Source organism: Nomascus leucogenys, chromosome 22a (genome assembly GCF_006542625.1).
Source record: "Nomascus leucogenys isolate Asia chromosome 22a, Asia_NLE_v1, whole genome shotgun sequence".
Classification (NCBI taxonomy): Eukaryota; Metazoa; Chordata; class Mammalia; order Primates; family Hylobatidae; genus Nomascus; species Nomascus leucogenys.
The window spans coordinates 101,716,039-101,740,155 of record NC_044402.1 but is presented as its reverse complement, the minus strand read 5'-3'; the positions used below and the strand labels follow the sequence as shown (position 1 = coordinate 101,740,155).

Below are 24,117 nucleotides of genomic sequence, written 5' to 3'. Positions count from 1 at the left end.
GTGGAAGAACCACGAGTTGAACTCAGCTCAGCCAGATTCCAGAGTGGGCATTTAATTGCCACTCTCTCCTACCTTGCACAAGGCAAACAGAGTGTCCCAGGGAAACTGGACATGACAGCTAGTCCAGACCAGTGAACAGCTCGTGCCCAGATGCAGGAAGTGCTCTGCTGACCTAGGGAACTCACGAAAGCTGGGGAGAGGCTGCTGGGACCCCTCAGGGGAGCAGGGAAGGGAGGGCACTGGAGAAGGTGATGGGAACCAAACTCGAAGGATCTTGATGCCTGCCTGGGAGTGTGGGCCCGACCCTTCTGGTGTCTGGGAGCCTTTACTGGTCTGATGCAGGCACAGGACCAAGTAAGAGTTACATTTCAGAAAAAGCACCCTCTGGTGGGATGTAATTGGTACATTTTACTGTTTTCTGTGTTTATCTAGTTTCTTTTTTTTTTTTTTTTTTTTTTAGTTTAGGTCTTTGAATGAATCTTTGTATTCCATTAATTTTTTTGGAAAATATTTATTGGCCACCTATTATTTATTAGGCACTGTTTCAGGTGCTGGGAAAAGAGCCATGCAGTCCTTTAATGGTTAGGGAAAAAAATATACAAGCAAAAATATAATTACCTTCTAGGTGGGGAGGAGGATGAACTGCAGGGGGAGCAAGATTGAAGGCAGAGAGGCCAGAGCCCAAGAGAAAGATGGTGGTGGCCTGGGGCCGTCAGGCAAGGGTGTAGAGAGAGGAGGGTGACTCAGAGAGACATGAAGGAGGTGACAACAGCAGGGATCAAGGGACTGCAGCATGTGCTGCGCAGCTCTCAGAGCCCCAGCCTTGCCCTGGTCCAGGCCAGCAGAGGCCCTGCCCAGGTTTCTGACTTGGTGTCTAATGGGAGAAGGAGGAGGAAATGACATTTTGTTTGCAACCATCCTAGTCATTTTCTCATCTGTTGTTTTGTTTTTCCCTCACAAAAGCCCTTTGAGAAAGAGTTATTAACCCCACTTTCTGATAAGGAGACTGAGGCACAGAGATGCTGGATGGCTATTGTCTGGTGGCAGAGCCAAGATTTACTCAGGCCTCTGTGATTCCAAAACCTGAGCAGTTGCCGCATGCCCACCTCCTCTGGACTCTGGCCACGAGGGCAAACACAAGTTGGGGGCAGGGGCATCAAAGGCTTGGTTTGGTGCAGAGCTCGAGAGGCCCCTAGGGACACCCAGGAGCCTACCAAGCATCAGATTTGAGTTGCAGAGATGTGAGGATGAGCTATAATGGGTGAAGGACCCAGAAGGGCTTGGGCTCTGGAGTCCCAGGTCCCTGTTTTTAAGATGTGAGTGAGGCAATAAGAGAAGATTTGGAAAAATCTCAGCACTCCCAAGTCTGCCATTTTATCTTACTTTCCCTTGATGCCTAGGAAGTGATCAACGTGTCACCTGGCTATCAACTTGTTCGGAATCGGGAACAGATTTCTGTCACCTTAGGGGATGAGATGTTTGATAGGAAAAAGCGGTGGGAATCAGAGATCCCAGACAAAGGCAGATTTTCCAGGTAATGCTGTTGTACCAACATGTAGTTACTTGGGGCTACTCCCGCACGGCTCAGCCCAGCCTCAGGGACAAGCCAAAGCTGCTATGCCCACACCCAGGCCACTGGTCCCTGCTCTGGAGGGGCCGCAAGGGCACCTCCCTCCTCGCCCCTGCTCCTGATGATGCGTCTCTCCACATCTGCCTCTCTGCTCTGATCCCATCCGTGAGCAGATCCAAGAGGCAGGATGAAGATTGAGAGTTATGTGATTGATCCCAAAGGATGGCAATTGTTCGTGGGGTGAGGAATAGATAGAATAGCCATAAATTAGTCTGAATTTGGGGCATGCAAATTAAGTAAAGTGAGGGTTTCTGGGAGGCTGGAGTGCACTTTTTTTTTTTTTTTTGAAACAGTCTCTCTCTGCCACCCAGGCTGGAGTTTAGTGGCACGATCTCAGCTCACTGCAACTTCTGCCTCCCAGGTTTAAGCGATTCTCACGCCTCAGCCTCTCGAGTAGCTAGGATTACAGGCTTACACCATGACACCCAGCTAATTTTTATAGTTTTAGTAGAGATGGGATTTTGCCATATTAGCCAGGCTGTTCTCGAACTCTTGACCTCAGGTAATCCTCCCGCCTCAGCCTCCCAAAGTGCTGGGATTATAGGCGTGAGCCACCGTGCCCAGCCTCTTTTTCATTATGTCCAAACATACTACTCAGCTCATGCCCCCGGGAGATGCAGTGTGGAAGGTTCTGGCCTGACTATCCCGTTAGCACAGCTGTCCTGTCTGTCTTCAGGCTCCATCCACTCTCTGTCCTCCAATGCCATATCAAGTATATCTCCATGTCTTTCTTTTTTCATTAACAGATGCAGATTCATCTCTACATCTTTTCATTTACCCTTTAATCTCTTATTCATATCTTCTTCTTCCCTGATATCCTGCCCACATTCAGGCATCTCACTTCTTAACTGCACTACTGAATGGCTCTCCAAGTGCCTCTTCCCTCAGGCTTATTTTGCTGTAAGAATTATTTTTTCAACACACAAGTCTAAAAGACCAACAATAGAAAACACACACACACACACACACACACACACACACACACACACACATACACACATACAATCATCTACCTATCTGCTAGTGTATTGGCAGAATTCAACCAAACCGTTAGCAGTGGTTATATCTGGGAAGGGATTCAGGTTGGGGGTGAATCTGAAGGCCCCTCAAGTCGAATGAGGCCATGCCATGGAGTCTCCTTGATCTGACCTGGCCCAGAGGGGCCGGACCCGAGTTCTTGTCTTCCCACCCAGGGGCATTCAGCCTCTGCTTTCTTTTCCCTGCTTATCCACAGCCCTCTGCAGGAAGAGAATGGGTCATGCACCTATAGTCAAGCTAGCACCGACAGCCACCTCTTGGCCTCACAAGGAAGTTGTCACCAGTTGTGCACAATAAAACACGATAACCTGTGCTTGTTGTATTCCCCAGTAAAGTTGTGAGTGTTGTTTGTATTGAAGATTGTGTTCAAAAGATAGGGGCTCCCTATTATTCAACTTTCTCATGCCTTTTCTTTCTCTTACCCTTGAACTGTCTCCTCCTGTATCCCCTGTCTTGTTTTATCAGCCCACATTCTCTCTGTGCTCAGTTAGACATGGAAGGTGGTTGGCCAAAGAGGTCAAAGCATCATGCATTGAGGACTTCCTCTCAGCTCCACTGCACGTGGCACCACCTGCTCCCTTGTCACTTTAGCCCAACCAGACAGAGCTAAATAATTTACAGATATCATGGCAGCCTTAGACCCAGAAACACAGAAAACCATGACCTGTGCTGAAAGCCGCTCTCTTAAATACGCTCTTAGTCCCATCTCTGGCCCAATCCTTGTCTGTGGTTCACAGTCAGCATCAATCCTGTTGTACATCTTCTAATTTCCTAATCATCTGAACTTCATCCTCTGTTTCAACTATCATTACCAAATCAAGGTCAAACTCTAATCAATTTCTGACATATTCTTATTAACCTTCTATTTGGTAGGGCACCAAACCATCCTGTTCAAGTCTAGTGAGCTTACCCACAAGAGCCAGATCTGAGCCTCAACTGCCCTGTTGCCAAATGCCTTCTGTAAGATCGCCACTATCCCTCCACCCCCACCCCATAATGATAGAGCAGGTGCAGAACATGGCCAGCTCTCACCAGGCCAGCTCTCACCAGGCCAGAGTCAGTCATGCTCAGAGGCCTGAATGGCGTGGAATGGTAAGCTTTGTGGATGATAGAAGAATTACTTCTCCTACAGGACCAACATCATTTCTGACCTAGAAGAGCAAATCTCAGAGCTGACAGCAATAATTGAACAAATGAACAGAGACCACCAGTCTGCCCAGAAATTGGTGAGTGACCTTACGTTAGCTAACATCTTCATGGATAAGATAAAATTAATATTTTCGGATCACCTATATGCCAGGCAAAATGCTAAGCACTTTACTCATATGAGCCATGTTGTCCAGGTGACGGGACCCTAAAGATTGGACTGTGTCACTCAGTAGTATTTCTCTGACATCTTTATCTGTAATTCCAAGAACTCAAGTTCTTCCACAAGGCTTAACTCATTTATTTCCAGGAGCTCTCCAAGTACCTCTGTGTGTGCAGTGACACTATCCTTCTCACAATAGGGTGCACTTGTTGTTTTCTGTCTGGCCTTTGTGGTGCAATTAAGTTTCAGAGCTTGTGAGGCTCTCACTAACAACACCAGCGCACTCAATGTCCAGGGCTTACTCTCTGACTGTTAAAGCTGCCCACACATCAGAATCTGCAGATGTCATTTGACACTCTTTGTGATTCCTGAGGATTTCAGTGACACCTTTTTAGCTTTTACCATCTGTTTCATCTGGTGACTTCTTCCTCGCCTCACACAGGTGTGCCTGTTGGCCTGGCCTGGAGTGACAGCGAGTGCTGTGTTCAGAAATATCCTCCCCAGGGTTGTGGAACCCCGCCCCATCTGGGAGGTTTTACTTCCCAGAAGGCAGCCTCTCACCCTCTGATATGTCCCAGACGTGCCTGAATCCTGCAGTGACCCAGCTTATGACTTAGGCTGGGTCCTATCCTGAGACCACCCTCCTCTGCCCACCAACTATTGATTCATTACCTTATTTATCTGAAAACACTGCCAAGTTTATGGTCTCCTTCTATAGAAAGGAAACTGAGGCTCAGGGAAGTTAAATAATTTGCATATGATCACTCAGCTGAACAGTGGTAGATCATTGGACAAAATGAACATTTTAAGTCACAGGCACAGATCCTGCTGAAGACATATTTAGAGACTATTTCCATGAAGGGATCCTAGACTGTGTTACTGAAAATACTGCCACTTGTGAACATGCTATTTGTTGTCTGGCCCTGTGGAAGGGAGTAGTGTTGGCTGACCCTGGGCTGTTCTCTGTCTGTCAGAGTGGCTCTGCTGACCATTTGTTGTGTGACACAGTCCCTGGCTTCTCCCCAGTAGTCAGAGAGGTACAAGGACAAGCCGTAAACCCTTGTCCTAGCTGACAGTGGTCAATGACTGATTTGAAGTATTGATTTATCCTGAGACACTGGCCAGAGGATCTGGCATGTTAGAATGAAGTATCACCTGAAAGAGAGCAAATCCTGCCTGCTAGAATGGAACTATACTGTCAACAAGGATTAACACTAGATTTTAAGTTCCTTGAAGGCAAGATCTGAGTCTTAGTCCTCTTTGGCTCTTCCAAGCCAAGGCTTTTGTTCAATAAATGATTGCTCAATTGGATTACATATCCAGAAATCTGAAGGCCATGATGTAACAGAGATGATGGTCTAGCACAGGAGACCAGACGTACCCAAAAAAAATAGTCAGTGAAAGAGATGCACCAACATTATGAACTGAATAAGTACAAAACAACATAGAGCAAGGCACAAATTGTTCTGTTCCCTTATTAATAATGTGCTCTCTGGCACTGCAGAGCACAGTGGAAGAGGGGTGGGAAGGGGGCTGTGCCCCATGAATTGGAAGGCGGCTGTGCCCCATGAATTGGAAGGCTTTTCAGAAGGTGCAGATTAGAATGGGATGGGGTCCTCAGTCCTGTGTTGTTGATGCTCATTTTGTTTCCAGCTCTCCAGTGAAATGGATCTCCGCTGTGCTGAGATGAAACAGAACTTTGAAAACAAGAACAGGTACACTTTCTGGCATGGACCGTTGTGTGTGTTGATGGCTCTAAGGCTCCTGCATCCTTTGCAGGATTTTAGTTCACTGGGACTTCAGGTAGTTCCAAATGGAGTTGGCGGATGAACGGTGGGGGAGATGAACAAGACACGTGTCTTTGAAGAGCAGAATGGCTTGATTCAAAGCCACTAAAATAAGCCACAAAGAAAGTTATTACTGCTTTTACATTTTATCACCCAATCCTTTCATTTCAATTATAATCTCCCTTTTTGTTGGTTACTGAGAAGAGTCATTTTTGTTCTCTATGAGGTTTCTGTGATAAATAACTGTTATTCTCAGCCAAGGCTCCTCCTCCACCATCTCCTTGTTCTTCTCTTCTTCCTCTTCTTTTTCTTTGTCTCACCTCTACGCTCCCTGGCTGCTAGGTCAGGGCCTCAGCAAAATAGGAAGAAGGTATAAGAGAATCAGGAGCAAAGTCAAATCAAGAGAAAATTAAAAGGAGTCCAAATACAGAGAGATAGAGAATAGAACATGGTTACCATGGTCCAGTAGGAGGAAGAAAATGGGGAGACGTTGATCAAATGATACAATGTTGCAAATATGTAGGGTGAACAAGTCCAAAGACATAATGTAATAAATGAGAGCTATAGTTAATAATAATGTATGATATTAAGAACTGTTGCTAAATGAGTTTATAGCTGTTCTCACCACAGGGGGAAAATGGTTAACTAAGTGAAATGATGGATATGTTAATTTATTCCACTCTAGTAACCTTTTTACTATATGTATATAGTAATCTCCACTGTTGTAACCATTTGTGTATATATATATATACGTACATATAAACTCTACCTGTATATATATGCTTGTGTAGTGTGAGTGTATATATATAGTAAAAATTATGTGTAGTATATATATAGTATAATGGTTACTATAGTAGAGATGCATATATATATATATATGATTTATATATATATATATGAATCTTATGACATCATGTTGTATACCTTAAATATACACAATAAAATTTATTTTTAAAGGAGTTTTCTTATGTGTATGGGTGAAGATAATCCTACATCCCCTTTCAGGCTACTTGCTGCACACCAGAGCAGCCTTAGAAATCCTGGTGGAGAGATAGCACTCTTAGTTGAGTCATAGCCATTTATACATTTATTTATCTATAGACTTTATCTGTTAGAGCAGTTTTAGGTTTACAGCAAAAATGAGGAGAAACTACAGAGAGTTCCTGTGCACCCACTGCTAATCAAATTCAATCAAATTAAACTCAAAGATGAGTACACCAAGACACATAATAATCAAACTATCAAAAATCAAAGACAAAGCAAAAATTCTGAGAGCATCAGAAGGTAAGAAACACATCACATACAAAGGAGTGCCAATACAATTGTAATTTCTCAACAGAAACCCTGTAGGCCAGGAGTCAGTGTGATGATGTATTAAAAGTGCTGAATGAAAAACCTGCCTACCAAGAATACCTTAGCAAAGCTGTCTTCCCCAGTTGAGGGAGAAATAGAAACTTTCCCAAACAAAAATTAAGGGAGTTCATTACCACTGTGCCTGCCTTACAGAAATTGCAAAAGGAAGTTTTAAAAACTGAAACAGAAAGCTGCTGATAACATGAAACACATGAATGCACAACACTCAATGGTATAAGCAAAATAGAGTCATACTCAGAATACTTTAGGACTGTGATGATGGAATGTAAGACAATTTTATCCCAACATGAGGGTAAAAACACAAAACTATTAATAACAACTATAGCTAAAATAAATTTTCAATGATACACATTATAAAATGATATCAATTCTGACATCAAAAACAAAATGTTAGGGAGGGGTACTGTTGAGTTATTGCTTGCAATTAAACTTGTTATCAGCATGAGATAGCTTATTACAAGAACAAGATATTCTAACTAAGTGTCATGGTAACCACAAAGATAAAAATCTTTAGCAGTAGCACAACACAAAAATAGAAATGATTCAAAGCATACACTACAAAAAACATCAAACCACAAAAGAAGAGAGCGAGAAAGGAAGAAAGAATCTACAAAACAACAAAACAAAAATTAATAAAATGGCAGTAGTAAGTCCTTACCTATTAATAATTACCTTGAATGTAAATGGATTAAATTCTCTGATTAAAAAAATATAATGCATTAATGGATTTTTTAAAAACAAGAACCAACTATATGCTGCCTACAAGAGACTCATGTTACCTGTAAGGCACATGAGCACTCCTCCCAGGGTCTGAGATTAAGCCCACTCAACCTGCCGCTACCACCATTGCTGGCACCTACCTGCATGCACCATCTATGGGCCTGAGGACAGGACCACCCAACTTCTCATAGCCATTGCCAACACCAGTGAGTACCACTTGGGTCCTAGAGGGTTGTTCCACTATTGCTACTGCCGTCAGCCACAACACACCCACTGCCAATGGGTCCATGAACCTACCTACCTGCCCAGCCCATAGCTGCCATTCCTGACACCTGAAAAAGCCACTAAAAGGCCCAAGAATTGGCCTGCCTGAACTCACTAATACTTAATGCCAGCATATGCCACCCTGGGGCCCAAAGATAGGCACACTTATAATATTAGAATAAAACTGGAAATCAGTAACAAGAAAAACTTTGGAAACTATACAAATGCATGGAAATTAAACAGCATTCTCCTGAATGACCAATAGAACAATGAAGAAATGAAGATGGAAATAAAAAAAATTTCTTGAAACAAAAAAAAATTGAAATACAATATACCAAAGCCTGTGGGATACAGCAAAAGCAGTGCTAAGAGGGAAGTTTATAGCAATAAACACCTACATCAAAAAAGTAGAAAGATTTCAAATAAACAATCTAACAATGAAGGAATTGGAAAACCAAGCCCAAAATTAGTAGAAGAAAAGAAGTAATAAAAATCAGAGCAGAACTAAATGAAATAGAAACTAAAAAAAAATACAAATGGTCAGCAAAAAAACAGTTTCTTCAAAAAGATAAACCAAATTGATAAACCACTAGCTAGACTAGCCAAAAAAAGACAAGAGAAGACCCAAATAAAATCAGAAATGAAAAAAGAGACATTACAACTGATGCCACAGAAATACAAGAAATCATCAGAGACTATTATGAACAACTATAACACTAACAAACTAAAAATCCTAGCAAAAACAGATAAATTCCTGAAAACATAAAATCTAACAAGATGAATCAGGAAGAAATTGAAAATTATTCAAGACCAGTGATGAGTAGCAAGGTTGAATCAGTAATAAAAAGTCTCCCAACAGAGAAAAGCCCAGGACCAGATGGATTCACTATCAAATTCTACCAAACGTATAAAGGAGAACTAATAGCAATCTTCCTCAAACTATTCAAAAAAATTTGAAGAGGAGGAAATTCTCCCTTACTTATTCTGTGAGGCCAGCATTACCTTAATACCAAAGTCAGATGACAATACAACAACAGGAAAAAGAAAACTATGGATCAATATCTCTGATGAACACAGATGCAAAAATCTTCAACGAAATACTAGCAAACCAAATCCAACAATACATCAAAAATATAATACACCATGACCAAGTGGGACTTATATCAGCAATGCAAGGATGGTTCAGCATATGAAAATCAATAAACATTATATATAACATCAACAGAATGAAGGACAAAAATCATGTGATCATCCCAATAGATGCAGAAAAAGCATTTCATAATAGTCAACATTCCTTCATGATTAAAAAATAAAACCTTTCAACAAGCTAGATATAGAAGAAACATACCTCAGCATAACAAAGGCTATATATGACAGATCTGCAGCTATCATCATACTGAATAGGGAAAAGTTGAAAACTTTTCCTCAAAGAATTGGAACAAGGTAAGGATGCCTACTTTTACCGCTCCTATTCAATATAGTACTGGAAGTCCTAGCCAGAGCAATCCCGCAAAAGAAAGAAATAAAAGGCATCCAAATTGGAAAAGAGGAAGCCAGATGATCTCTCTTTGCCGAAAACCATGATCTTATATATGAAAATCACAAAAAAACTCCATCCAAAAACTCTTAGAACTAATAAACAAATTCAGTAAAGTTGCAGAATATAAAATCAACATACAAATACCAGTTGCATTTCTGTACACCAACAATGAAATAGCCAAAAGAGAAATCAATAAGGCAATAACATTTACACTGGCTACAAAGCATAAAATAAAATATCTAGGAATAAATTTACCCAAAAAGGTGAAAGACCTTTAGAAGGAAAACTACAAAACACAGATGTAAGAAATTGAAGAGGACACAAACAAATGGAAAGACATTTCACCCATGCTTATGGACTGGAAGAATTAATATCACCAAAATGGCCATGCTGCCCAATGCAATCCCTAAATTACCAATGTCACTTTTCACAGAAATAGAAAAAATAATTCTAAAGTTCATATGGAACAAAAGGTGAGCCAGAATAGCCAAAGCAATCCCATGGGGAAAAAAAAAATCTGGAGTTATCACATTACCTGACTTCAAAATATATTACAAGACCAGGCATGGTGACTCACACCTGTAATCCCAGCACTTTGGGAGGCCAAGGCGAGAGGATGGCTTGTGTCCAGGAGTTTCAGACTAGCCTGCACAACATAGCGAGACACCATCTACACAAAAGATTAAAAATTACGCAGGTATTATGGAGTGTGCCTGGAGTCCTAGCTACTTGGGAGGCTGAGGTGGGAGGATCACTTGAGCCCAGATGGGCAAGGCTGCAGTGAGCTATGATCATGCCACTGCACTCCAACTGCACTCCTTGATATAGATCAAGGCTATCATAACCAACATGGCATGGTATTAGTATAAAAATAGACACATAAACATAAAGCATGGAACAGAATAGAGAATCCAGAAATAAATTCATATAATTACAGCCAACTGATCTTTGACAATGCTGTCAAGAACATACACTGGGAACAGGGCACCCTCTTCAATAAATGATGCTGGGAAAACTGAATAACCATATGCAGAAGGGTGAAACTAGACCCCTATCTCTCATCATATACAAAAATGAACTCAAGATGGATTAAAGTCTTAAATGTAAGATCCAAAGCTATAAAAATACTAGAAGAAAACCTAGGGAAAAGTCTTCAGGACATTGGTCTAGGCAAAGATTTTATGACCAAGACTTTGAAAGCACAGGCAACAAAAACAAAAAATGACAAATGAGACTATATTAAACTAAAAAGCTTCTACACAGCAAAAGAAACCATCAACAGAGTCAAGAGACATACTCTTAAATGGGAGAAAATATTTGCAAACTACTTGTTTGACAGAGGACTCAAACAATTCAGCAGTAAAGCAAACACAAATTCATTTAAAATGGGCAAAGGACATCAGTAGACATTTCTTAAAGGAAGACATACAAATAGCCAACAAGTATGTGTTCAACATTACTAATCATCAGGGAAATGTAGAGCAAAAACACAATAAGATATCATCTTACACCAGTTAGAATGGCTATTATAAAAAGACAAAAAATAGCATATATTGACAAAGATGTGGAGAAAAGGGAACTCTTATATACTGTTGGTGGAAATGTAAGTTAGTATAGCCATTATGGAAAACACTATAGAGATTTCTCAAAAAATTAAAAATATGAACCAGCAATTCAACTACTGGATATTTCTTCAAAGACTGTGGAGAACAGGAAATGCTATACACTATTGGTGGGGATGTTAATTAGTTCAGCCACTGTAGAAAGCAATTTGGAGATTCCTCAAAGAACTTGAGACAGAACTACCATTTGACCCAGCAATCCCATTATTGGGTGTATTATACTCAAAGGAATGTAAATCATTCTACCAAAAGGACACATGCATGTGTATGTTCATCACATCACTATAAACAGTAACAAAGATATGGCTGAACCTAGATGCCCATCAGTGGTGGACTGGATAAAGAAAATGTGGTATATATACACCATACAATACTACAAAGCCATAAAAAAAAACAAAATCATGTCCTTTGCAGCAACATGGATGCAGCTGAAGGCCATTATCCTAAGCGAATTATCACAGGAACAGAAAACCAAATACTGCATATTTTCACTTATAAGTGAGAGCTAAACATTGTGTACACATAGATACAAAGAAGAGAGCAATAGACGGTGGGGCCTACTTGAAGGTGGAGGTTGGGAGGAGAGTGAGGGTTTAAAAACAACCTATCAGCTACTATGCTCACTACCTGGGCAATGAAATCATTTGTACACCAAACCCCAGTGATGTACAATTTACTTATGCAACAAATATATACATGTAAATGTACCCCTAAACCTAAAATAAAAATGGAAAAAGAAAAAAATTAGTAGCATTTCTATACACTAATAGTTAACTATCTAAAAAAGAAATTAAGAAGACAATTCTATTTATACCAGCTTAAAAAATAAGATACCTAGGAATAAATTTAACCAAGGAAGTAAAAGATTTCTACACTGAAAATTATGAAGCATCGATAAAAGAAATTGAAGAAGCAGCAAATAAATGGAAAGATATTCCATGTTCATGTATTAGAAGAATTAATATTGTTTAAATGATCATACTACCCAAAGCATTACACAGATTTAATGCAATCCCTATCAAACTACCAAAAATGTTCTTCACAAAAATAGAACAAATAATCTTAAAATTCATATGGAACCACAAAGTCCCCAAATAGCCAAAATGATCCTGAGCAAAAATAACAAAGCTAAAGGCACCTGATTTTAAATTATACTACAAAGCTATAGTAACCCAAACAGCATGATACTGGCATAAAAAAACAGACACATAGACCAATGGAACAGAATAGAGGCCTATAAATAAATTTATACACCCATAGCCAACTGATTTTTGACAAAGTTGCCAAGAACACACACTGGGAAAAAAGATAGCCTTTTCAATAAATGGCTTTTAGTCAAATTAAAAGAAGTAGATAAAACAGAGATCTCAAAGAAGCTAATATTACACCTCACAAAACTAGGAAAGAAGAACAGAATAAGCCCAAAGTATGCTGAAGAAAGAAAATAATAAAGATCAAAGCAGAAATAAATGAAATAGAGACTAGAAAAACAATATAAAATATCAATGAAACTAAGAGTTGTTTTTTGAAAAGATAAAAGCAACAAACCCTTAGCTAAACTAAGAAAAAAATAGAGAAGACTCAAATAAATAAGATGAGAAATGAAAGAGGAGACATTACAACTGATATGACAAATACAAAGGATCATAAGAGACTACTGTGAACATCTATATGTCAATGAATTGGATAACCTGGAAGAAACTGATACATTTCTAGACACATAAAACCTACCAAGACTTAATCATAAAAACAAAAGAAAATCTGAACAGACCAATAAAGATGATATTGAATAAGTAATAAAAACCTACCATCCAAAAAAAACCCAGACCTGGTGCCTTTACTGCTTAATTCTACCTGACATTTAAAAAAAGAACTAACATCAATTCTTCTCAAATTCTTCTAAAAAAATGAAGAGGTGGAAGGACTTTCACACGATTTTGTTTTTAGCCTTTTTTTTTTTTTTTTTTTTTTTTTTTTTTTTTTTTTTTTTTTTTAGACAGAGTTTCACTCTTGTTGCCCAGGCTGCAGTGCAATGGTACGATCTCAGCTCACCACAACCACCACCTCCTGGGTTCTGGGTTTAAGCGATTCTCCTGCCTCAGCCTCCTGAGTAGCTGGGATTACAGGCATGCACCACCACGCCTGGCTAATTTTGTATTTTTAGTAGAGATGGGGTTTCTCCATGTTGGTCAGGCTGGTCTTGAGCTCCTGACCTCAAGTGATCTGCCTGCCTCAGCCTCCCAAAGTGCTGGGATTACAGGCATGAGCCAACACACCCAGCCCTTTCACACTATTTTTATGAGGCCAGCATTACTCTGATACCAAGTCAGACAAGCACCTTATGAGAAAATAAAATTACAGGCCAAAATCCTTAATGAACTTAGATACAAAAATCCTTAATTAAATATTAGCAAACAGAATTCAGCAACATATTAAAAGGATCATCCACCATGATCCAGTGAGATTTATCCCCTGGGACGCAAGAATGGTTGGACACACACAAATCAATAAATGTGATACCTCACATTAATAGAATGAAGGACAAAACCGTATGAACAGACACCTGTCAAAAGAAGACATTTATGCAGCCAAAAGACACATAAAAAAATGCTCATCATCACTGGCCATCAGAGAAATGCAAATCAAAACCACAATGAGATACCATCTCACACCAGTTAGAATGGCCATCATTAAAAAGTCAGGAAACAACAGGTGCTGGAGAGGATGTGGAGAAATAGGAACACTTTTACACTGTTGGTGGGACTGTAAACTAGTTCAACCACTGTGGAAGTCAGTGTGGCGATTCCTCAGGGATCTAGAACTAGAAATACCATTTGACCCAGCCATCCCATTACTGGGTATATACCCAAAGGATTATAAATCATGCTGCTATAAAGACACGTGCCCACGTATGTTTACTGTGGCACTATTCACAATAGCAAAGACTTGGAACCAACCCAAATGTCCAACAACGACAGACTGGATTAAGAAAATGTGGCACATATACACCATGGAATACTATGCAGCCATAAAAAATGATGAGTTCATGTCCTTTGTAGGGACATGGATGAAGCTGGAAACCATCATTCTGAGCAAACTATCGCAAGGACAAAAAACCAAACACTGCATGTTCTCACTTATAGGTGGGAATTGAACAACGAGAACACATGGACATAGGAAGGAGAACACCACACACCAGGGCCTGTTGTGGGGTGGGGGGAGGGGGGAGGGATAGCATTAGGAGATATACCTAATGTTAAATGACGAGTTACTGGATGCAACACACCAACATGGCACATGTATACATATGTAACTAACCTGCACGTTGTGCACATGTACCCTAAAACGTAAAGTATAATAAAAAATAAATAAATAAATAAATAAATCCAATTAAAAAATGGGTAAGGGACCTGAATAGACATTTCTCAAAAGAAGACATGCAAATGGCCAACAGACATATGAAAAAATGCTCAATATTGCTAATCATTAGGGAAATGCAAATTAAAACCATAGTGAGTTATTATCTCACATCTATCAGAATAGCTATTATCAAGAAGGTGAAAGATAACAAGTGTTGAAGATGTGGAGAAAAGGGAACACTTACAAAGTGTTAGTGGGATTGTAAATTAGTATGGCCATTATGGAAAACTGTATGGAGGTTGCTCAAAAAACTAAAAAATAGAAATACCATATGATCCAGCAATCCCACTTCTGGGTGCTTACCCAAAATATTTGGAATCAGTTTGTTGAGATGTCTGTATTCCCATGTTCAATTCAGTACTATTAACAACATCCAAGTTATGGAATCAACTTAAGTGTCCATCAGTTGACAAATGGATAAAGAAAATGTGGTATATACATAAAATGGAATGCTATTCAGCCTTTAAAAAGAAGGAAATTCTGGCATTTGTGACAACATGGATGGAACTGGAGAGCATTATGCTAAATAAAATAAACCAGGCACAGGAAGACAAATACCACATATTCTCACTTATATGTGGGATCTGAAACAATCAAACTCATAGAAACAGCAAGTAAAATGGTGGTTAAAGAGGCTAGGGGGTGGGGGGAATAGGGAGATGATGGTCAAAGGGTACATAATCTCAATTAGGCAGGACAAGTATGGGATTTTCTTAGATCTATTGCACAGAGTAGTAAATATAGTTAATAATAGAGTATTGGACATTTCAAAATTGCTAAGAATAAATTTCAAATGTTCTCATTGAAAAAACTTTTAGGCTGGGCGCAGTGGCTCACGCCTGTAATCTCAGCACTTTGGGAGGCCGAGGCGAGTGGATCACCTGAGGTCACAAGTTCAAGACCAGCCTGGCCAACATGGTGAAAACCCATCTCTGCAAAAATACAAAAATTAGTCGGACATAATGGCGGGTGCTTGTAATCCCAGCTACTCGGGAGGCTGAGGTGGGAGAATCGCTTGAGCCCAGGAGGCGAAGGTTGCAGTGAGCCAAGATTGTGCCATTGCACCCCAGCCTGGGGGACAGAGCCAGAGACTAAGTCTCAAAAAAAAAAAAAAGGAAAAAAAGAAAAAACTTTTAAGTATTTCAGGTGATGACTATGTTAACTAGTTTGGTTTCGTTATTCCACATTGTATTCATAAATCATAACATCACTTTTTACCCCATAAATATATATAATTATAAGTTACCAATTTATAATTAAAAAAAGAAATCCTGGTGGAGAGACAGCACTCTTAGCTGAGCCATAAACTTTTATGTACTTATTCATTTATTTATAAACTTAATTTTTTAGAGTAGTTTTAGAGTTTTAGGTTTATAGCAACATTGAGGGGAAAGTATAAAAGATTTCCCATATACTTACTGCCCCCTCACACGCATAGCTTCCCCCATTATCAATATCCCAAAAAGTGATAACATTTGTTATAATCAATGAACCTCTACTGACACATCATTATCACTCAAAGTTCATAGTTGACATTAGAGTTCACTCTTGGTACTGTGCATTCAATGAGTTTGGACAAATGTGTAATGATATGTATCCACTATTCTAGTGTCATACAGAATAGTTTCACTGCCCTAAAAATCTGCTGCGCTCTGCCTATTCATCCTACCTCCCACCCCTAACCTCGGGCAAACACTGATCTCTTTACTGTCTCCATAGTTTGGCCTTTTTCAGAATGTCATATAGTTGGAATCATCCCTATGTAGCCTTTTTAAATTGGCTTCCTTCACTTAATAATACGCTTTTAAGTTTCCTCCATGTCTTTTCATGCTTGATAGCTTATGTGGACTCATTTTAATACTCATCATAAACACTGCCAACATCGCTTCCTGGAATGGAGGCTGGAGAGAACTTGGGTTCTAAAATTATCCTGGGTGTCAATGCAGCCCATAGTTTCCCAAGCAAGCTATAGACAAGACTGTGCTGACTATTAGAGGGGAATCTGTGGTCATGCTGGCTCCATTCAAAACAATGGTTGTAGAAAAGGGTCCCCTCGCCCTTTCTGGATAGACGCCAGGATAATTCTTCAAGAAGTGAGGGCCCCAGGCTGAGTATGGTAGCTCACGCCTGTAATCCCAGCACTTCGAGAGGACAACGCAGGAGGATTGCTTGAGTCCAGGAGTACTTTGAAACCAGCCTGGACAACATAGCAAGACCCTGTCTCTACAAAAAATTAAAAAATTAGATGGGCCTGTGGCATGTGCCTGTGTTCCCAACTACTTGGGAGGCTGAGATGGGAAGATCACTTGAGCCTGGGAGGTTGAGGCTGCAGTGAGCTGTGACCATGCCACCACACTCACTCTGGGCAACAGGGTGAGACCCTGACTCAAAAAAGAAAAAAAGAAAAGATTTTAAAATTTTAAAAATAAAAAAGTGAGAACCTCACTTCCTGTGGGAGGGTGGAGGGTAGGATCAGATCAGGGTGACAGCTCAGCTCTGGACTTCTTTTTACTAACGATTGCGGCCTTCTCCTGGGGTCCCACAGGGAGCTCAAAGAGGCCCATGAAGCAGAACTCAGTGAGTTGGAGAACAACTACAAAGCAGCCTTGAAGGCGCAGAAGATGGCTGCCCAAGAGAAGCTAGGTACTGCTGGGACCTGGGAGAATGACCCTGGATGAAGGTCCAGGCAATGGCATTTCTAATAAGCCTCTAGGGTGATTTCCGGGGCACACAAAGATTTTACCACCTTGGTGATGAGTTTGAGGTGGGGAAGATGTGCAGAGAAGCTCACGTTTGAATTTGAAAATGTGCATATCAGAAGACTAATGATGACCCTGTTGTTTTCCTTTTATCCAGAGGAGATGGGAAAAGAATACAAGTATTTGAAGAATATGTTTCGTACGTATCAGGTGAGACACAGAGCTCCCTGTTGGATTAAAAGAGAAGGAAGGCTCATTCCTGGCTAACACTGGGATAAATCTAGAGCTTTTGTCCAGAAAATAATGTCCTGAGATTCCCAGCATCCTTGGACCTAAGTGGCACTAGCTGCACCCAGGGAGAGGATGAACCTGATGGCTTCCATGCATGGCAAATCAGGCACCCAAATCCTGAAGAGCACTACTGCAAAATATGTTTGTGATTACAAAAGTAATAGCTTCTCATTTTTTGTAATGGAACAAAAAGAAATATCACTACCCAAAGACAACCCCTGTTAATATTTGTACTTTGTTAGAACTGCAGTTGAGATCATATTGTATATTGTATAACATCTATTTTTTTATATATCTTCTTTATCAAGCATATAAGAAACTTTTCCCTCCTTTATAATGACTTGATATTATTCTAATGAAATTGCCATTGGGTTCTAAAATTTTACTGTTCCCCTATTATTGGGCATTTGAGTTGTTTCCAATTGCTTGCTGTAACAGATAATACCACTTTGAATATCTTTGATTCTAGAAGTAGAGTGCTTGGTCAAAAGGAATGAACTTTAAAAAAAAGTCAACCTTTAGTTTAGATTCAGGGGATACATGTACAAGTTATTGTGTGATACTGAGGTTTGGGATATGAATGATCTCATTACCCAGGTAGCAAGCATAGTACCCAATTGTTATTCAACCCTTCCCCCTCTTCCTCTCTCCCAATAGCCCCCAGTGTCTACAAGAACACATGGCATTTGGTTTTCTGTTCCTGCGTTAATTGGCTTAGGATAATAGCCTCTAGGGCCATCCATGTTTCTGTGAAGGACATGATTTTGTTCTTTATGGCTGCATAGTATTCCATGGTGTATGTACCACATTTTGTTTATCCAGTCCACTGTCAGTGGGCACCTAGGTTGATTCCATGTCTTTGCTATTGTGAATTGTCTGTGATGAACATACAAGTGAAGGTGTCTTTTTGGTAGCAAAACTTATTTTCTTTTAGATATATACCCAGTAATGGGATTGCCAGGTCAAATGGTAGTTCTGTTTTATGTTCTTTGAGAATCTCCAAGCTGCTTTCCACCGTGACTGAACTAATTTACATTCCTACCAGTGCTGTATAAGCATTCCCTTTTTCCTCCAACCTCACCAGCATCTGTTGTTTTTTGACTTTTTAGTAATAACCATTCTAATGTGTGTGGGCTGGTATCTCATTGTGGTTTTTGATTTGCATTTCTCTGATGATTAGTGACATGAAGCATTTTTTATATTTTCTGACCACTTGTATGTCTTCTTGTTTTTTACACACTATTACATTCTATTTATGACAAGAAATATTTACATGATTGGAAAAAGTAAAAATTGGGGGACAAAAAGCAGATTAGTATTTACCATGGGCTGGACTGGGATTGGGGGAGGGGTTGACTACAAAGGGACAGGAGAGAATTACTGGAGATGATGTAGTGGTAGTTCCATAACTATCCATTTGTCAAACACATTAAATGTATACTGAACAGGGCACATTTTACTCAATTAAACTGACATTTAAAAAAGAAGTGAAAAAGAAAAAATTCCATTTAGAATGTTGAAAAACTGTAGATTTAGTTCTAGAATTCTGGGGTTCTATAATTTATTTCAAAATACAAGTTTTCAGCCCATTTTTAACTTATCAAATCTTTATTCAGAAATCCAAAGTTTATATTTAAAAATAGCTCATTTAAACTTGACCATAGGCCGGGTGCGGTGGCTCACGCCTGTAATCCCAGCACTTTGGGAGGCCAAGGCAGGCAGATCACCTGAGGTCAGGAGTTTGAGACCAGCCTGGCCAACATGGCAAAACCCTGTCTCTACTAAAAATACAAAAATTATTCGGGCATGGTGGCACACACCTGTAATCCCAGCTACTCAGGAAACTGAGGCAGGAGAATCACTTGAACCTGGGAGGCAGAGGTTGCAGTGAGCCGAGATTGTGCCACTGCACTCTAGCCTGGGCTCAGAGCAAGACTCTGTCTCAAAGAATATATATAAATAAATAAAATAAAAAAGAAATAAATTTGACCCTAAAGCTAACACGTGCAAAAATTATATAAAAGAAAAGAAAATTGTTCCAACTTTTTTTACTTTGGGGTTTTTTAAAAAGCTTTATTTCAATAGCTTTGGGGGTACAAATGGTTTTTTTTGTTACCTGGATGAATTATATAGTGGTGAATTCTGAGACTTTAGTGCATCCATCATCTGAGTAGTGTGTATTGTACCTAATGTGTAGTTTTTTTTTTTTTTTTATCACAAGCCACTCTCCCACCTCCCCCTTCTGAGTCTCTAAAGTTCATTAATGAATATGCCTTTGCATATTCATGGCTTAGCTCCCACTTTTAAGTGACATCATACAGTTTTTGGTTTTCCACTCCTGTGTTACTTCGCTTAGAATAATGGCCTCCAGCTCCATCCAAGTTGCTGCAAAAGACATTTCATTCCTTTTAATGACTGAGTAGCAGTCTATGGTGTATATATGCCACATTTTCTTTATTCACTCATTAGTCAACAGGCACTTAGGTTGGTTCCACATCTTTGCAACTGTGAATTGTGCTGCTATAAACATACATGTACAAGTGTCTTTTTCATATAATGACTTATTTTCCTTTCGGTAGAGATCCAGTAGTGGGATTGCTGGATTGAATGGTAAATCTACTTTTAGCTCTTTAAGAAATCTCCATACTGTTTTCCATAAAGATTGAACTAATTTACATTCCCATCAGCAGTATATAAGCGCTCCCTTTTCCCCACATCCACACCAAAATATATTGTTCTTTTACTTTTTAATAATGACCATTCTTGCAGGAGTAAGGTGGTATCTCATTGTGGTTTTAATTTGTATTTCCCTGACGATTAGTGATATTGAGCACTTTTTCATGTTTGTTGGCCATTTGTATATCTTCTTTTTAGAAATATCTATTCATGTCATTTGCCCACTTTTTAATGGGATTATTTGTTTTTTTCTTGCTGATTTGTTTGAATTCCTTGTAGATTTTGATTACTAGTCTTTTGTCAGATGCATAGTTTGCAAATATTTTCTCCCATTCTGTGGGTTGTCTGTTTATTGTTTCTTTTGCTGTACAGAAGCTTTTTAGTTTAATTAGGTTCTATTTATTTATTTTTGGTTTTGTTGCATTTGCTTTTGGGGTCTTAGTCATGAATTATTTGCCTAAGCCAATGACTAGAAGAGTTTTTCTAACATCTTCTAGAATTTTTATAGCATCAGGTCATATTTAAGTCTTCGATCTATCTTGAGTTGATTTTTGTATAAGGTGAGAAATATGGATCCAGTTTCATTTTTCTACATGTGGCTTGCCCATTCTCCCAGCATCACTTATTAAATAAAGTATCATTCCCCAATTTACATTTTTGTTTGCTTTGTCAAAGATAAGTTGGCTGTACATATTTGGCTTTATTTCTGGGTTCTCTATTCTGTTTCCTTGGCCTATGTGCCTACTTTTATACAAGTACCATGCTGTTTTGGTAACTATAGCCTTGTAGTATAATCTGAAGTCTAGTAATGTGATACCTCCAGATTTGTTCTTTTTGCTTAGTATTGCTTTGGCTATTCTGGCTCTTTTTTGGTTCCATATGAATTTTAGAATTTTTTTTCTAATTCTGTGAAAAATGATGTTGGTATTTTGATGGGAATTGCATTGGATCTGTAATGCAAGATTACTTTGGGCAGTATGGTCATTTTCACAATATTGATTCTTCCAATCCATGAGTATAGAATGCATTTCCATTTGTTTGTATAATCTATTACTTCTTTCAGCTGTGTTTTATAGTCCTCCTTGTAGAGATCTTTCACCTCCTTGGTTAAGTACATTCCTAAGTATTTTATTTTTTTGTAGCTGTTGTAAAAGGGTATCAGTTCGTTACTTGATTCTCAGCTTGGTCATTGTTGGTGTATAGCAGTGCTACTGATATGCATACACTGATTTTGTAAACTGAGACTTTACTGAATTCGTTTATCAAATCTTAGAGTCTTCGGAGGATCCTTTAGGATTTCCTAGGTATACAATTATATAATCTTCAAACAGCAATAGTTTGACTTCTTCTTTTCCAATTTGGATGCCCTTTATTTCTTTCTCCTGTCTAATTGCTCTAGCTAGGACTTCCAGAACTATGTTGAATGACAGTGGTGAAAGTGGCCATCTTGTCTTGTTCCAGTTCTCAAGGGGAATGCTTTCAACTTTTTTCCATTCAGTATGACGTTGGCTGTGGGTTTGTCATATATGGCTTTTATTATTTCGAGGTAGGTCATTTCTATGCCTAGTTTGTTAAGAGTTTTAATTATAAAGGATGCTGGATTTGATTAAATGCTTTTTCTGAATCTACTGAGGTGATCATATGTTTTTTGTTTTCAATTCTGTTTATGTGATGTATCACATTTATTGACCTGTGTGTGTTAAACCATCCCTGCATCCCTGGGACAAAATCCACTTGAATTATCTTTTTGATGTGCTATTGGGCTTGTTTAGCTAGTATTTTATTGAGGATTTTTGCATCTATGTTCAACGTCAGTGAAATTGGTCTGTAGTTTTTTTTTTATTTGTTGTGTTCTTTCCTGGTTTGGGTATCAGGGTGATACTGGCTGCACAGAATGATTTAGGGAGGATTCCCTCTTTCTCAATCTTTTGGAATCATTTCAGTAGGATTGGTACCAATTCTTCTTTGAACATCTGGTGGAATTCAGCTGTGAATCCATCTAGTCGTGGGCTTTTTTTGTTGTTCTTGGCAATTTTTAAATTACTGATTCAATCTTGCTGCTTGTTATTCACCTGTTCAGGGTTTCTGTTTCTTCCTGATTTAATACAGGAGAGTTGTACATTTCCAGGAATTTATCTATTTCCTTTAGGCTTTCTAGTTTGTATACAAAAAGGTGTTCATAGTAGTCTCAAGTGATCTTTTGTATTTCTGTGGTTCTGTGGGTTGTAATGTCTCCAATTTCATTTCTAATTGAGCTTATTTAGATCTTCTTTCTCTTCTTTACTTGTTTAATCTTTTCTTCTTTTCTTGGCTAATCTAGTCTATTTTATTTTTTCAAAGAACCAGCTTTTTGTTTCATTGATCTTTTTGTATTTTTTGTTTGAATTTCAGTTAGTTCTGCTCTGATCTTCGTTATTTCTTTTCTTCTTCTACCTTTGGGCTTAGTTTTTTTTGTTTCTCCCGTTCCTTGCAGTGTGACATTAAGTTGTCAGTTTGTGCTCTTTCAGACTTTTTGATGCAGGCGTTTAGCACTATAAACTTTCCTAGCACTGCTTTTGCTGTATCCTAGAGGTTTTTTTAGTTTTTAGTTTTTTGAGACAGTCTCACTCTGTCAACCAGGCTGGAGTGCAGTGGCACCATCTTGGCTCACTGCAAGCTCTGCCTCCCAGGTTCAAGCAATTCTCTTGCCTCAGCCTCCCAAGTAGCTGAGACTGAGACTACAGGCGCCTGCTACCACATCCAGCTAATTTTTGTATTTTTAGTAAAGATGGGGGGGGTTCAACACCATGTTGGCCAGCCTGGTCTCGAACTCCTGGCCTCAAGTGATCCACCTGTTTGGCCTCCCAAAGTGCTAGAATTACAGGCATGAGCCACTGCACCCCACCTATCCCAGAGGTTTTGATAACTTGTGTCATTATCATTCAATTCAAAAATTTTTTAAATTTCCATCTTGATTTCACTGTTTACCCCAGATATCATTCAGGAATGGATTATTTTATTTCCATGTATCTGTATAGTTTTGAGGATTCCCTTTGTAGTTGATTTTTAGTTTTATTCTGCTATGGCCTGAGAAGATACTTCATATTATTTCAATTTTTAAAAATTTATTGAGACTTGTTTGGTGACCTATCTTAGAGACTGTTCTATGTACTGATGAGAAGAAAATACATTCTACAGTTCTTGGGTAGAATGTTCTGTAAATAGCTGTTATGTCCATTTGTTTTAACATGTCATTTAAGTCCATTATTTCTCTGTTGACTTTCTGTCTCAAAGATTTGTCTAGTGCTGTCAGTGGTATATTAAAGTATCCCACCATTACTGTGTTGCTATCTCATTTCTTAGGTCTAGTAGTAATTGTTTTATGAATCTGCAAGCTCCAGTGTTAGATGCATGTAAATTTAGGATTGTAATATCTTCTTGTTGGATTGATCCTTTTATCATTATATTGACCATCTTTGTCTTATTTTACTGTTGTTGCTTTGAAGTTTGTTTTGTCTGATATAAGAATAGCTACTCCTGCTTGCTTTTGGTGTCCATTTGCATAGAATATCTTTTTCCACCCTTTTACCTTGAGTTTATTTGAATCCTTTCATGTTAGGTGAGTCTCTTGAAGACAGCAGATGTTTGGATTGTGATTTTTGTTATCCATTCTGCCATTCTGTATTTTTTAAGTGGCGCATTTAGGCCATTTACATTCAACATTAATATTGAGATGTGAAGTACTGTTCTCTTCATCATGTTAATTGT

The 24,117-nt window shown here is 39.0% G+C and overlaps 1 protein-coding gene across 6 annotated transcripts in view; it reads left to right on the top strand.

Moving 5' to 3' along the window:
• FLACC1 (flagellum associated containing coiled-coil domains 1) overlaps positions 1-24,117 on the top strand; it is a 76,160-nt gene that overhangs the window by 14,989 nt on the left and 37,054 nt on the right. For 5 of the 6 annotated variants that reach the window (XM_030803956.1, XM_030803954.1, XM_003253943.4 and 2 more), the window contains exons 5-9: positions 1,401-1,534; positions 3,801-3,894; positions 5,631-5,692; positions 17,250-17,347; positions 17,561-17,613. In XM_030803956.1, coding sequence (XP_030659816.1) covers positions 1,401-1,534; positions 3,801-3,894; positions 5,631-5,692; positions 17,250-17,347; positions 17,561-17,613 — 441 coding nt within the window. The remainder of the gene's footprint in view (positions 1-1,400; positions 1,535-3,800; positions 3,895-5,630; positions 5,693-17,249; positions 17,348-17,560; positions 17,614-24,117) is intronic. The other variant, XM_030803957.1, reaches the window with a different exon arrangement.